At 47.8% G+C, this 14,968-nt stretch overlaps 1 protein-coding gene and 1 pseudogene across 2 annotated transcripts in view; one reads left to right on the top strand and one right to left on the bottom strand.

Moving 5' to 3' along the window:
- LOC105887084 overlaps window positions 1-4,932 on the bottom strand; it is a 6,959-nt pseudogene extending 2,027 nt beyond the window's left edge.
- The window catches only part of CAPN8 (calpain 8), a 79,005-nt gene that overhangs the window by 30,829 nt on the left and 33,208 nt on the right, over window positions 1-14,968 (top strand). For both annotated transcript variants that reach the window (XM_023513927.1, XM_023513926.1), the window contains exons 3-7: window positions 5,592-5,710; window positions 6,124-6,257; window positions 9,139-9,307; window positions 10,598-10,681; window positions 12,743-12,828. In XM_023513927.1, the coding sequence (XP_023369695.1) occupies window positions 5,592-5,710; window positions 6,124-6,257; window positions 9,139-9,307; window positions 10,598-10,681; window positions 12,743-12,828 (592 nt within the window). The remainder of the gene's footprint in view (window positions 1-5,591; window positions 5,711-6,123; window positions 6,258-9,138; window positions 9,308-10,597; window positions 10,682-12,742; window positions 12,829-14,968) is intronic.

The raw sequence follows: 14,968 nt of genomic DNA, 5'->3' as shown, positions 1-14,968 counted from the left end.
TACATATGCCACAGTTTGTTGATCCATTCATGGATTGATGGGCACTTGGGCTTCTTCCATGACCTGGCAATTATGAATTGGGCTGCAATAAACATTCTGTGATGCCATTTTTATTCTGTCCCCAGATTCCCCAATGGGAAGCAGATCCTGAGCGCGCTCTGCTTTGGCTTCCTCTTCAGACTATCTGGAGTGTTGCCACTGTTCAGCCTCAGGTGAGGGGGGGACTCCTGCAGGCTCTTCTGTCTGAACTTCTTCCTTTCTGTTCTTTCCTTCCTCTCTCTTTCCAGCCCAGAAGCATCTCCAGGTCTTCCCTCCGGGTTTGGGAAATTCCATTAAGCTATAGATTGAGTTCTTACTACCTACAGCTTAAAATAACGTTAGATGTTCAGAACTTCAAGCTTTGATTTTAATGTATAAAGGGACGTTTAGAATTAAGAGATTTCTTTTTTAACAAAGCCTGATTCAGGATTATTGTCTCTTGGTGAACTTAAAACATTTTTTTTTTTTTTTTGGCAGAGCAGAGTAATGATTCATTGTTATGGTTGGGGGCCTGTCTCCTCTTTCCTGAAGTCCTGACACCTGCTGATAAAATAGGTGAGGAGTTCTAGGAATTCTAGGGCATTATTATTTGAGTGAAATCAAAGCATCAACTTATTATTTTAATGAACATTAAACCCATTACATATTTAATCTGAATAAGGAGTTAGAAGAACAAAGCTCAGATAGTTCCCAAAACTTCCCATGTGGTCAGTGACCCGGGAGACCCCACTCCAGCTCCTTGGTTAGCCCTAATCCTGCTCAATCAGAGTCAGTGAGCAGCCCAAACGTAGCACTATTGTTGTGCCACTAAGAAGAAGGATGGCAACTGTAGTTTTTCTTAGTGGTATAACACCTGAAGGTTTATTTCTCATTCATACAAGGTTTGCTGTGCATTCTGGAACTCTCCAAGCAACTTGTTCTATACCTTGACTCAGGTGTCCAGGCTGCTTGCACCTTGTAGCTCTGCCATCCAGAGCAGACCCTCTGGGTCACAGCAACAGGGAAGAGCAGGCTGGAGGGTTGTATGCTGGCTCTTATGTACTTTGGCCCAGAAGTGAAACTCACCCGCATCACCTGTTGGCCAGAACTGGTCCCATAGCCCCACAAAGGGGCTGGAAATATGAGGGAGCCCGGGATATATGGCAAATTGTAAATGTCTCTGCTATAGTCACCGAGGGCTTCCACACTGCTAACTCCAAGGCCGGCTCTCAGTCCTCGCCTTCTTGGGTCCTTGTGCCATGTCTGACCCAGCTGATCAACCTGTTCTACTCAAGTCACTCTCTGCATTCGGTGTCTGGATAACACCCTGGCCTGGGGTTGCCTTCGGTCTCAGTATTTACTCTTTTTCAGCCTTCTCATGCTATGGGAACTGTAATTTAGTGAACACCTGCTATGTCCTAGTTGGTACCAATCTCATTTATTGTACTTAGTGTAGTAGTCATTATTGTTACTCCTATTTTATAGATTATGAAGCCAATACAGAGAGATAGTGTATCTTGCCCAAGTTCACACAGCTAGTGATGGCTGAGGAAGATTTCTGAACTGTGTCTTGTTTTGTTTTCTTGCTAAGGGATTATATCTTGTCACTGTAATCAATCTGAAAAGGCTCTAGAAGTCTCTTTTTCATTTGCCCTTTCAAAATAATTCTCTGAAGTCTTGGGCAGGATTTCTTATTCCTAGTCATTTTTTTTTTTTTTTGAGACAGAGTCTCACTATATTGCCCTCGGTAGAGTGCCCTGGCATCACAGCTTACAGCAATCTCAAACTCTTGGGCTTATGCAATTCTCTTGCCTAAGCCTCCCAAGTAGCTGGGACTACAGGTGTTCGCCACAATGCCCAGCTATTTTTTTGTTGCAGTTGTCATTGTTGTTTAGCTGGCCCAGGCTGGGATCAAACCTGCCAGCCTGGGTGTATGTGGCTGGCTCCATAACCACTGTGTTATGGGCACTGAGGCACTGTTTTTTTTTTTTTTTTTTGAGACAGAGTCTGAAGCTGTCACTAGAGTGATGTGGCATCATAGCTCACAGCAACCTCCAACTCTTGGGCTCAAGCAATCCTCTTGCCTCAGTTTTTCTATTTTTAGTAGATACAGGGTCTTACTTTTGCTCAGGTTGGTCTCGAACCTGGGAACTCAAGCAATCCACCTACCTTGGCCTCCCAGAGTGCTAGGATTACAGGCATGAGCCACTGTGCCTGGCCATCTAGTCATCTTCATAAAACCCAGAGCTGTCAACAACCACAGCAGACGCACCTCATAGATGCACCCCTCCAACATGTACAGTATGCTTATACCATACATACACCATAGACACCACACACCACACCCTATACACATACACCACACACAATACCCAACACTCCCCTACACCTTACAACCCTTCACAATACACATACAACATACACAATACACATCCACACACACAAACGCATGAGACACACACATCTCACACACATCTTGTAGGCTCACAGTAATTCTCAGCTATGTCCCTAGAAGAGCACTTTTCCCATACTTCAAAGTCTGTCTTTGCGTCTGGGCTGGGCGGCCCCTTGGTTTCTCAGGCAGCCTCCCTCCCGGTCTCAGCTGGGTGGGGGGGACATGAAAACTCTGTGCTCTGTAGCTCCATGTGCTGTGACCCTTCCTGGGGGACCAGACAGAAGCATTCCCACCTAGGTCTTCCAGTTTTCCCAATGCCTGAGACAGTGTATACATTTCTATACTGCTTCTATTCCCAACATTGTTTGGGAATTCCTTTTCCAAGACCAGTTTATGGGGCATACCAAATCACCTTGTATTCATTCTCGTATCAGTTAGAAAAATGTTTGGCTGCAAGCAGCATGAAAAACCTACCGTAGTGACTTAAACAAATAGGGGGCTAATTCTTCTTTTACAACCAGAAATCTGGAGGTAGGTGGCCCAGAGCTAGTTTAGCTTTTAATAATGTCCTCGGGGGCCCAGACTCACACGTGCTTCTGCTCTGTTCTCCTATGCGTGTTGACTTTCTTTTGGCGCTTAGATCCTTGGGATTGCAAGATGGCTTCATATGTATTTCAGGCATAACGTGGACTTTCTAAGTAGGACGAAGGGGAAAAATAATGGGCAAAAAAGACTCTGCCAGCCTAGTCTGCCATTTCACCAGGAAATCAAAAGCTTCCTTTAAATAATTTCTCCTGAGTGGACCTGTGCTTAAGGTTCCTGGTAAAAACTCTAACCTAGGACCAGCCCTGGCTGGAGGTGGCTGGGGAAGAGGGACCTGTCCATGGAGAAATTTCTCAGCTCTTGTTTGCCTCATGCACCACCAAACTTGGATCTGAAAGCCTCTTGACTACTCTTGGAAACTAAAACTACACTCAAAGATCAAAACTGTGTTCCCACGGAGAAGAGTCCAAAGAATGTACCACAGGCTTCGAGGTAAGTCCTCAAAACAAGTTTCTGAAATGTTTTGAACACCATAGTAAATGTCTGTCCTCCAGAGGACTCTTTGAAGGGGAACACACTCATTTGGACACTTTCCTTAGAGAAACCCATCCTTGTCGTGACAATCCATTCACACCTTATTCAGTAATGGCAAGGACCCAAAGATGCACACGCCCACGGCGTCTCCGCAGAGCCTCTGTGCTTGCTGCAAAGACTGGTGGACCCCGTGAAATGTCAGGAGTGAGGCAGATGAAGAGAAAATTAAACTCTCTTCCAGCTAGGCAGCCTTGTTTGATGTCAGCAACTGAGGGACATTTTGTTGCTGTGCCTGGAATTGTAATGTCTATGGAGCACTCTGGATGGGCTGCTGGAAGCTTCTCGGATGGGCAGCAGGGACATCACATCAGAAGGCAGAGGAGACACGCCTGGCAAGGAGGCCTCGTGCTCCTTCTCTGATCCCTTTGAGAAGTCATTTGCTTCAGAGGTGATCCGAGCGGTCGCCTGTCCACGCCCTGGGGGACCTGGCTTGTCTTAGCGTGTCTATCTCCCTCTGCCTGATGCTGGTAGGAGTGGGTCAGGGTCAATGCTTGTTCAACTCCACTTCCCCACAGACCTGGGAGATTCAGGTACAAGTCTATACGAGGTGCTGGTAGAGATTTGCAGAAGAACAAAATACGATTCATCGGGTCATCTGCAGATTTGTTTTTATTCATCAGGCATTCTCTGAGCTCCTTCTATGTGTCATGTCAGCCACCTGCTGGGGATAGCAAGATACGCGAATCCACACGCCTGCTCTGCAGGAAGAGATCAGAGGGCGATGCCAGGAGAGACAAGCAGACCAACCAAGTGCTGGGAAGCTTCAAGGAGGGGCTTGGGCTGGCGCAGCAGGCTGGGGGAGGGCCACGGAAAGCTTCACCAAGCAGCTGATGCGTGGATGGAGTTTTGAGGCCAGTCTGGGTGACAACTGTGACAGGAGGCAGCTTGTGAAAGTGTGCAGAAGTGCAAATGATGTCTTTAGGGCTCACACACGCAGAGAGAGGTGACTCCTGGCTGGAGGGTGGGAAGCATTCAGGAAGGCTTCATGGAGGAAGAGTGAGATTCAGCTGGTGAAGTTGTAGCAAGGACTCTGCGAGCAGAGGGAGCAATGAGAAAATCCACAACAGTGAAAAAGGTCAGGGTGTGTGTCAGGCACATCCAAGTTTTGTGGGGAGATTAGATTTCTGGTGGAAGGGCAATGAGAAAAAGAGAAGTAGGCTGGAACCACGATGCCCTGGTAGGAGGCTTAATTTTATTTGCAAGCAGTGGAAGACAGTCGTAGGTTTTGGAACAGAGGAACACATGCTCACATGTGTTCATAGGAAGAAAGCCGGGTGGAGGGGAGCTGGGCGGGGGAAGGAGCTGTGGCCTGCCCATCGTACCCGTGCTCTTTCCTTGGCTAGGTGAGGTGGTTTAGCCTTACCTCGGAGCCCTACTGCCATCAGGAGGATGGTGTTTGTTAGTGAGGGGGAGCCTGGTGAGAGAGCAGGTGGGAAACTGGGTGACCTCCTGGATCAGAAAAGGTTTTCAAAATGTGTGTGTGTGTGTGACAGAGAGAGACAGAGAGAGAGATGTGGCATGAGTCTGGGAGGTCCCTACTCACACAGAAAGGGATTTTCTATTTTTTTCTGCATTTACTTGGAATCGCTAAAGTGACCAACATCAAGCTTCAGGATTTTTAACCTCTCCTGATACACACAGACACATTGTGTGCTGACTAAATAGCTTCGCTATCTTCTCCTTTTGTCAGAGTTGCTAACAGGGGACCAGGGGAACTAATTTTTGATTCTTTTATTCCCCCTTTCTTACCATTTTCCACTCCATTGGTTGAGTGTCTAGGAGTTGGGAAATGGTCAGCAGCTGGGGAGGGGCAGGCCAGGGAGCAGAGAATTTCCACCCGCAGTAGTGACTGCCTGTGAGGCAGCAGGAGCTGTCGGCTGCAGGTGCATTTCTGACCCTGGGGCAGGAGAATCTGCTTGCCTGACTTAGCAAGAAGTGGCGTGACATGGACTCTGGACTGAGTAAGGCAGTGAGGGTCTGAGAAAGCAGGGGCCCTGCAGGCCCGGCCTGACCAGTCTGTGTTCCTCATGACCCTGTGCAGGTGACTGCTGGCTATTGGCCGCCATTGCTTCCCTGACCTTGAATGAAGAGCTGCTTTACCGGGTGGTCCCCAAGGATCAGAACTTCCAGAAGGACTATGCGGGTATCTTTCATTTTCAGGTATTGTGCCTTGCTCATGGCCTTTGTCACTACTTTCCATGCTTTTAGGTCCCATCTCAGATCTGAATGTTTTAACAGTCCCTCCAAGTAATTCTGGTGCACAACCAAAGTCTGGGCACCTGCATTAACGCCTCCGTCCAGTCATCTCCCCAGGGCATGTGGCCTGGAGGAAAGCACTTTGGACTGAGGGTAGGGGATGTGGGTCTGAATCCCCCATTGCTGCCAGAAGCAATGATACTAGAAGTTTTCGGTTCCATCTGGTATCTGGTATGAACACAGAGGAGTGAGACCCAGATCCTGCTCTTACAGAGCTTGGAGTGGTGGCAGAGTCCCAGTGTGAGGTCCGCTGTAGACAATCCCCCCATTTGCTCATTCATGCGGGAAGCAGCCACTGTGTCTCCCCCTCTCCCCAGTTCTGGCAGTATGGAGAGTGGGTGGAGGTGGTCATCGATGACAGACTGCCCACCAAGAATGGACAGCTGCTCTTCCTACACTCTGAAGAGCGCAATGAGTTCTGGAGTGCACTGCTGGAGAAAGCCTATGCCAAGTAAGTGGGGGCAGCTCGGGACTCTCACCTGGCTTCCCATCTCAATATGGGGTGACACAGCCACGTTTCCAGGCACACAGACCCCCATTGACTGGAGAGGAAACATCCCTCCTTCAGGAACTAAGAGAACCAGAAATTTGGGCTGGAGTTTAACATCTCAGCTCATGTGTCCCATGTATGGTAGGTGAGCCTTTTTGCCCCTGTGGACCTTGGCTTTTTATTCTTCCAACCTCCAAGGTAAATTCTTAGAGCAACGTGTTTTTAAAAAGAATGATGAAGAATACAGAATGTCCCCAAAGTTGCCCATAAAGTCCCCACACATAGGGAAAATGGGAAATCGCAACTAAATGTACCTTTATTTTGGTACCAGGGGTACCAAAAAATATGTGCACAATTTAAGTGATGTTATCTATGTGTTAATTTTTTGAAGTTGAATTGAATTACATACGATAGCAATGTGTAGCATGACTCTGCTCAGAAGATGGCATTAATCACACGAACGCTACCATCACTGCATTGCCACGGGACAGGCAGGACAGTCAAAGACGATAGCGGAAGCAATGGTTATTGTTTGAGGAGGGCAAGACCATTTTGAAATGGTATTTGAAATTTGAGAACTTTGTGGAAGTACAGTGACAATGGAGGCGTGAGTATGCACCAGAACCTCCAACAGCCCTAACCAAGGCACACATTGGGGATGAGTTTGAGACGCGTGGTGCTGTGTGTGATGTGCACCAGGAAAGATCCGGAGGCCTTGCCCAACAACGGGTCCTGCTCCTCTGCTGTGGTGTTGGAACAGTTCACACGCTCGCCAGGGAAGTCTGCCAGTGTGCATGTGAGTCCAGAATTAGCAGAACAAGCAGACGATACAAACTTACAACAGCCAAATGGAAATTTTTCATCCCAAGATTACTACAGGGACTAAAAAAAAATGACCCTGGCTGAAGGGTGCAGTATAGTGAATGGTCTCAAACACTAACACTGTAGGAGAGGATTGCAGTTTAGTCTGAGGCAGTCTAAATTGAATGGAATAGTGAGCAAGCATAATTGTGTGTATCGGGCACCAGAAAATACATATATTATTATTATTTTTTTGAGACAGAGCCTCAAGCTGTCACCCATGGCATCACAGCTCACAGCAACCTCCAACTCCTGGGCTTAAGCGATTCTCTTGCTTCAGCCTCCCAAGCAACTGGGACTACAAGCACCCTCCACAATGCCTGGCTGTTTTTTGGTTATAGTTTTCATTGTTTGGCAGGCCTCGGCTGGATCAGAACCCACCAGCTCTGGTGTATGTGGCTGGCACCTTAGCCGCTTGAACTATAGGCCCCGAGCCAGAAAATCCATATGTTTATGTGGAAAAAGAAGTCAATGTCTGGTGTGGACCGTCTTTAAGGGGACTAATTCAGCCATAGTTTTTTTTTTTTTTTTTTTTTTGAGACAGAGTCTCACTTTCTCACTTTGTCACAAATGGTAGAATGCCATGACATCACAGCTCACAGCAACCTCAAACTCTTGGGCTCAAGTGATCCTCTTGCCTCAGTTGTTTTCATTTTTAGTAGAGATGGGATCTCACTCTTGCTCAGGCTAGTCTTGAACTTGTGAGCTCAAGTGATCCACCTGTCTTGGTCTCCGAGAGTGCTAGAATTACAGACATAAGCCACAGCACCAGCCTGGGCCATCTTTTTTGAAGGTACTGCTGTTAGTCAAGTGTACCCAGACGTGTTGCACACACCCATTTTACCTGAAATTTGTACACTTTTGGGGAATGATCAATTTTACTTTCATCAAGGCAATGCCCCACCACGCTTCCACTGAGATGTGAGACCTGACCTCGATGACAATTGCCAGGACAAGGGATAGGAGGAAGAGGTGCAGTGGAGTTTCCCCACGTTCTCTTGACTTCACACTGCTTGACTCTCCCTGTGGGGACCTTAACGGATGTGGTGGCCATGCTGGTGGACTTCAGGAAGAACTGAAAGGGCACGTGGGCAGTACGAGCAGGTGCTTTGGCCCACATCACTCAAGCAGTAATTTGCTGTAATCAGAAGTGTCTGGATGCTGATGGCACCACTTTGAGGACCCCTTGTAATGCTAGAAGTCGAACATGACTTGAATTCATCTTTTGTTGTTGGTATGTGTTGAGTATTACAATCTGAATGAGAGTTTTTCCTTTCTTAAAATGTGTATACATTGTATTTGTTGTGAAGTTTTATAAAATATTTACAAAATATTCTCAATGTGTTGGCCATCTCTTTGTAAAAGTGTGTGATAAGTAGTTTGTAAATAAAGGTGCATTTAGCTATAATCTCCTATTTTCCCAATATATGGTGACTTTAGGGGAGACTTTTGGGGCACCCTGTAGTAATAAAGCAAATGTACTTAGATACCAAACTTAATAATGCCTGCCCTTTCCTCAGGGGTCATTCTCCTTCTCACTGGCATTTGAAGTTCAAAGCCTTTTGGGGGGGTCTTTTCATTAGTTTTGTTTACTGTCACCCTTTTCTACAACCCCAGTTGCTTTCCGGTTCTGTTCCCAAAGCAAGCCTTGGCAGGTGCCTCAGAGCCTTGAGGGAGGGTCCCCCTCCTCCCTGTCTGTGTCCCCAACCCCAGGAACCCAAGCAGCTGGGGTTAGCTCTGAAAAGCTGGGGTTAGCTCTGAAAGCCTTGTCCTTGGATTTGTAAAGGTGCAGGTGGCTTGGAGACAGCTGTCTGAGATCTGTTCCTAGGAAAGTGCTGAGATGGCCACAGGAATTGGTGGCCTCAGCACTTTTTGGCTCCTAGGCACAACTGACAGAGGCCCCTTCTTTACTTTCCAGGCAACATCCCTGTTCCCAACCCCTGTGCTCCTCTTACCAGATGTTTTCTTTCTTTTCCAACAGGCTCAATGGCTCTTATGAGGCCCTGGCTGGAGGGTCGACAGTGGAGGGGTTTGAGGATTTCACAGGTGGCATCTCTGAGTTTTACGACCTGAAGAAGCCACCAGCCTGCCTGTATCAGATCATCCGGAAGGCCCTCCGTGCGGGGTCTCTGCTGGGCTGCTCCATTGATGTGAGCCAGGCAGCGTCTCTCTATTCTCTCTCTCCATGTGTGGTCAGGAATGGATAGGACAAGGGCAGAGAGGACAGGGAAGGGTCTGAGAATCAATGGACAATGCACTGGAACGCACGGTCCACAGCATGCAGGGGCAGGTTAAGACCTAATTAGTGGGTAGGAACTGGGCTCAGGCCCAGCCCCCTGTCCCTGACTGTCAGAGCCCTTTGGTACAGCTGGAGTCGCCCCGATAGCATAGTCTTAATCCCCAGGTCCTAGGCCCTACCTCTGCTATTTCCCTTTTGTTATTCTTTTTTTTTTCTTTTCGTTTCCTTTTTTTTTTTTTGAGACAGAGTCTCATTATGTTGCCCTTGGTAGAGTGCTATGGCGTCATAGCTCACAGCAACCTCAAACTCTTGGGCTTAAGCAATTCTCTTGCCTCAGCCTCTTGAGTAGCTGAGACTACAGGTGCCTGCCACAATGCCCAGCTATTTTTTCTTTTTGTTGTTGTAGTTGTCATTGTTGTTTTTAGCAGGCCCTGGCTGGGTTGAAGCCCGCCAGCCCCGGTGTATATGACTGGCGCCCTAACTACTGAGCTACAGGTGCCAAGCCTATTTCCCTTTTGTTAAACAATCTTAAGGTTTTGCTAAGCAGGCATCAACAAATACGATGATTGACAATACTCCATGGACTTGGAAGTAAAGGGAAGGGGTTTTGAGATCAGGGTCATGGCCTGACCTTGGCCCCTGCCCTGAGGTCCTGTCACTGCCTGCTCATGGCTGCTCTGCCCTCCTCTCTCGCCTTTGCCTGGTGATATCAGACATGTAAACTGCAAAGCGAGAATAGTCTCCCTACTCTTCTCTATGAACCCCCAGCAGGAGCCGTGTGTTTCTGGTGGGGAGGTGTCTGGGGCATGGGAGAGGGGTGCTAGGGAAAGAGGAAGGATGACCGGGAAGAAGCCCGTTTGGTGCCAGTGCTGGCCAGCCAGGACTTGTGAGAGCCATTGCCGTGTACGGGCTTCTCAGGCAGCCTGGGGTCATGCTCAGAGAATAAATGACTTCCTGGTTTCTCGGTGGCATTCTGCAAGCTAGCAAGTCATAGTCCTGGCTTGGCAGCCACACAACATCTGCTTGGAACTGCCTAAGTTATGTAGCAATGGCTCTATTTACCTGAGGTTTATGGTCGCACCTGTACCTAGTCTGGCACTGGGGCCCCCATGGCAGTGTAATGTGTCCTTGGAAACCACTGCAGGGCTGGCCCCAAAGAGATAGGGTTGGCCACCCTGAATGGACTTTCTGCTCGGCCCAGGTCTCTAGTGCAGCTGAAGCAGAAGACATCACCAGGCAGAAGCTGGTTAAGAGTCATGCATACTCTGTCACTGGCGTCCAAGCGGTAAGATCAGACAAAAGGAGGGGGATGGTGACATGTGATAAGATTTCCATAAATCAGGGCACCCCGAGAGAAGCAGAGTGGTGATCACTACTCAGAGCTTCAGATCTGGCTTTGGAGCTCTTCTGTCGCGGGGTGCAGTCCGTCTCTGCGCGCACAGAGCCCCTCCCCGCAGGTCTGCACTTAGCTCCTGCTCTTTAGAACCGCCTGTTTGACTCCTCCTGCTCGGAGACGGATGACTTGACTTCTTTAAGCTTCGGCTGTGTGGGTTCTAACTAAATGTAGGCTTTCTTCAGAGATGTGGCAAGGAAAGTTGTAGGGATTGTCAGTTAGATGTGGGTAAAACAGTAGAAACCCACGGGATCCCCAGAAGGAGCAAAGTACCCGCCCTGACTTTCAGGGTAGGTGTAACGATGGGAGGGCATGCACATATGCCTCATTTTCCAACCCAAGGGGAAAGAATGGGCTATAATTTCTATCATTTTATTTCCTATGTTCTGATTATTTCCAAAAAGAATTTGAGGTAGTTTACAAAAGCATAGACATGACTACGTACTGTAGTTTTGTTTTGGGAGGCCAAAGTGGGAGTATTGAGGCCAGAAGTTTAAAACTAGCCTGGGCACCACAGCATGACCCTGTCTCTACAAAAAATAAAAAAGTTAGCCAGGCATGGTGGTGCGCACCCATAATCCTAGCTACTCAGAAGGCTGAAGTGAGAGGATTGCTTGAGCCTAGGAGTTCAATGTTACAGTGAGCTATGACTGTGCCACGGAACTGCAAACTGGGTGACAGAGAAAGCTTGTCTTTAAAAAGCTAAATAAATACATACATTAATTAAAAAAAAAAAAGCATAAGGCTGGGCATAGTGACTCATGCCTATAATCCTAGCACTCTGGGAGGCCAAGGCAGGTGGATTGCTTGAGCTCATGAATTTGAGACCAGCTTAAGCCAGAGCAAGACCCTGTCTGTAAAAGATAGCCAGGCATTGTGGTGGGTGCCTGTAGTTCCAGCTACTCAGGAGGCTGAGGCAAGGGGATCACTGGAGCCCAAGAGTTTGAAATTGTTGTGAGCTGTGATGCCACGGCCCTCTACTGAGGGTGAGAAAGTGAGATTCTGTTTCAAAAAAAAAATGAAAGCATAGGCAGAATAAAACTATGCAACTAAAATATAATACATCCATCTAGAGTAGAGACAGGGCCACAACTGGGAAATTAATTTTGCTTTCGGCTTCCCAGTGGCCCAGGCAAAAATGATAATGCCTTTGTTCTTTACTGAAATAGCATAGATGCTCATCACCTGTATCTGTGTTTCACGGACATACTCTTTAATCAAGTCAATCTCACAAATATGAATTGTGCATGCGTATGTGAATATTGGGCCAGGGCATGTTGGAGGATGCAAAGGAAATTAAGACAACAAAGACCTAACAGTCCACCTCAGTTTGTGTGTTTGTAGGACTCAAACACTGCAAGGGGGGCCTGGGCTCGCACTCGAATGTTTGATATATGTGTGGATTTATGAGCGTGGGTTTTGGAGACAGACTGCCTGAGTTCCCATCTTGCATCTCCCATCTACTAATGGGAATCTAGATGACAAAACTTCTCTTAGTCTCAGATTTGGGGGCTGTAAAATAAATATAATAGTAGTACCCAGCTCACAGGATGGTAGTGATCTTTAAATGAAGTGATAATGAATTTGAAATGCTTAGCATGGCACCTAGTCCATAGATCATACTCAAATGCTAACTGCAGTGCTACTGGTGTTTGTTTGAAGGGTGTTTATTATCATTAGGGCTCATATGTTAAGAATGAAGTCAACCTGAGTTATCTCTAAAATGTAAATCCCAGTTAAAGCAGGCATAAATTTGTTTTTGTACTAGACTCACTATTTTATTCAAATAAATTATGAAAAATAGATCGGGTGGCCAAATTCTGAAAACACACATTAAAATAAAAGTATGGTTGTTTAGGGATGTTTGAAAATTTATTACAAATCTCCCAGGTGCAGACATGGATGTGAGGCAGCAGGAGTGTAGTGATTCTTTTCTGTGTGTGGAACTTGCAGGTAGATTTCCGCGGCCGTCCAGAGAAGCTGATCAGACTCAGGAACCCATGGGGAGAAGTGGAGTGGACAGGAGCCTGGAGCGATGAGTAGGTTCTTCCCTCCCTCCCCAGTGCTTGCCTCCCTCTGCAGAGGGGTCAGGTAAAACACACCACAGATCCAGGCCACTGCGAGCTCAGCAGCACGCACGTCCACAAATCACGCAGCCGGTTCAGAAATGAGTATTAAATGATTCTGGGCTGGGAAAAGCAAATGAAAACCACTGAGCTGTGGTCTTTGATTCTGGGCTTTCTGCTTTGGTATTTGAAAGTTGGCAGCTCCATTGAATTTTGCTTAGGGCTGAAGGTTTTTGTATTTTTTACCCACCACACTGTGGTGGTCCAAAGGTCAAATCGATCGCTCACAATCTGCTTCTTTCCACTCCACAAACACTGGTCACCCTGACAAAGGCCAAAGCCCTCAGCACCAAGAGGACATGACAGGTGCTGAGAAAATGGGATTTGACTCTGGCTGCCCTGGGCTCTGGGCCCAGCAGGCAGGGAAGAACAGGGTAGGGAGGGAGCGGGGCTCGCTCGTGCCAGGGACAGGTACTGATGGCTCATTTGGGCAGTCCTCTCTGCTGATGACAGGAAGCTGGGCAGGGGTGGTGGTGTCTGGGCCTGCTGTGCCCTGGAATCCATGTCCCCAGGGTGCAGGAGGATGGGGAAAGCACGGGATAGTTTCTGTCCAATTCTCACAGCTGGAGTGCAGGAGGCGGATTGGTGTCAGGGAACGGATTAGAACCACCAGTCTCTTTGAGGAAGAGCCACCAGAGTGGAAATGGTTGTAATAATTCCCCCCTCCCAATAGAGCCCTCCCGACAACCCCTTGTCCAAGTTTGGTGATGGCACTAGGGCTTTTAAAGGGAAGCTTGCTGTATTCAATCACAGCGTTATCACTGCTGATTACTGCTCAGAGCTGCAGTAGTTTCCTTTTTTTTTTGAGACAGAGCCTCAAGCTGTCCCCCTAGGTAGAGTGCTATGGCATCACAGCTCACAGCAACCTCTAACTCCTGGGCTCAAGCGAGGCTCCTGCCTCAGCCTCCCAAGTAGCTGGGACCACAGGTGCCCACTACAATGCCCGGTGGCAGCCATCATTGTTGTTTGGCAGGCCGGGGTGGATTCGAACCCACCACCTTAGGTGTATGTGGCTGGTGCCTTAGCCACTTGAGCCACAGGTGCCGAGCCTGTAGTAGTTTCCTTTAGGACACATGTTATCATAAAGAAACGAGTGTCCCTGGGGCCACAGATGGGACTCCTAGAGGAAAGGTTTTTTCAGTGCACTGAGATTGAGCAAAATCCAAGAGCTTGATTCTGCCAACTGTTCTAAATAGATGACATGGCTACATGAAATTGAACCCCTGAGCTTGGGCCTCGCTCACCAATACCTGTTTACCAAACTGACCAAAATGCTGTATGACTTTATTTCCTTTCCCAGAGCCACCCTCCGTCTAACAGGCTGGGAAGAGCCCGGGGGTGGCAGGCGGTGACTGTCAAGGGCTGGGGGCCCACCAGCTGGAGTTGTAGCCTGGGATATTTGCATATCAGCTGTTGGGGAAGGAGGACACTGGATCTCTGCACTGACACTCCTAAGCTCAGTCCAATGTTTAGCCAGATTTTACTTTCTTAAGTTAAAAAAAAATGGAGAGATTAGGTCAGATCTAGAATTTACCAACTTGTGCCCTGATTTTTGTTTATAAGAAGTACATTCTTAGTTGGGCATTGTGGCGGTGTCTGTAGTCCCACCTACTGGGAGGCTGAGGCAAGAGAATCACTTAAGCCCAAGAGTTTGAGGTTGCTGTGAGCTGTGAAATCACAGCGCTCTACTGAGGGCAACGTAGTGAGACTTTGTCTCAATTAAAAAAAAAAAAAAAAGAAGACGAAGTACATTGTGAGGTTTGGGTCTGATCACATTAATGTTTCAATGAATTAAAAGAGCCCTGGGAGCTCTTCTGTTGTTCCCCTGGGGCCCTGGGAGGCCAACTTAGAGGGATAGGTTGGGCTGGGCTGGCCTGGGCTGGGCTGGGCTGAGCTGGGCCCCAGCTTTTATGCCAGGAAGGAAGGGTGTTTAGGTTTGCTGAGAGTACTCAAGGAAGGAATCTTTTTAAAAAGTTGGATCTTGGCTTGGCGCCTGTGGCTCAAGCGGCTAAGGCGCTAGCCACATACACCTAAGGTGGCGAGTTCGAATCCA

The sequence above is a fragment of the Otolemur garnettii genome, unplaced genomic scaffold (assembly GCF_000181295.1).
Source record: "Otolemur garnettii isolate 467f Iridium unplaced genomic scaffold, OtoGar3 scaffold00045, whole genome shotgun sequence".
In the NCBI taxonomy this organism is placed as follows: domain Eukaryota; kingdom Metazoa; phylum Chordata; class Mammalia; order Primates; family Galagidae; genus Otolemur; species Otolemur garnettii.
This window is presented reverse-complemented; position numbering and strand designations above follow the sequence as displayed.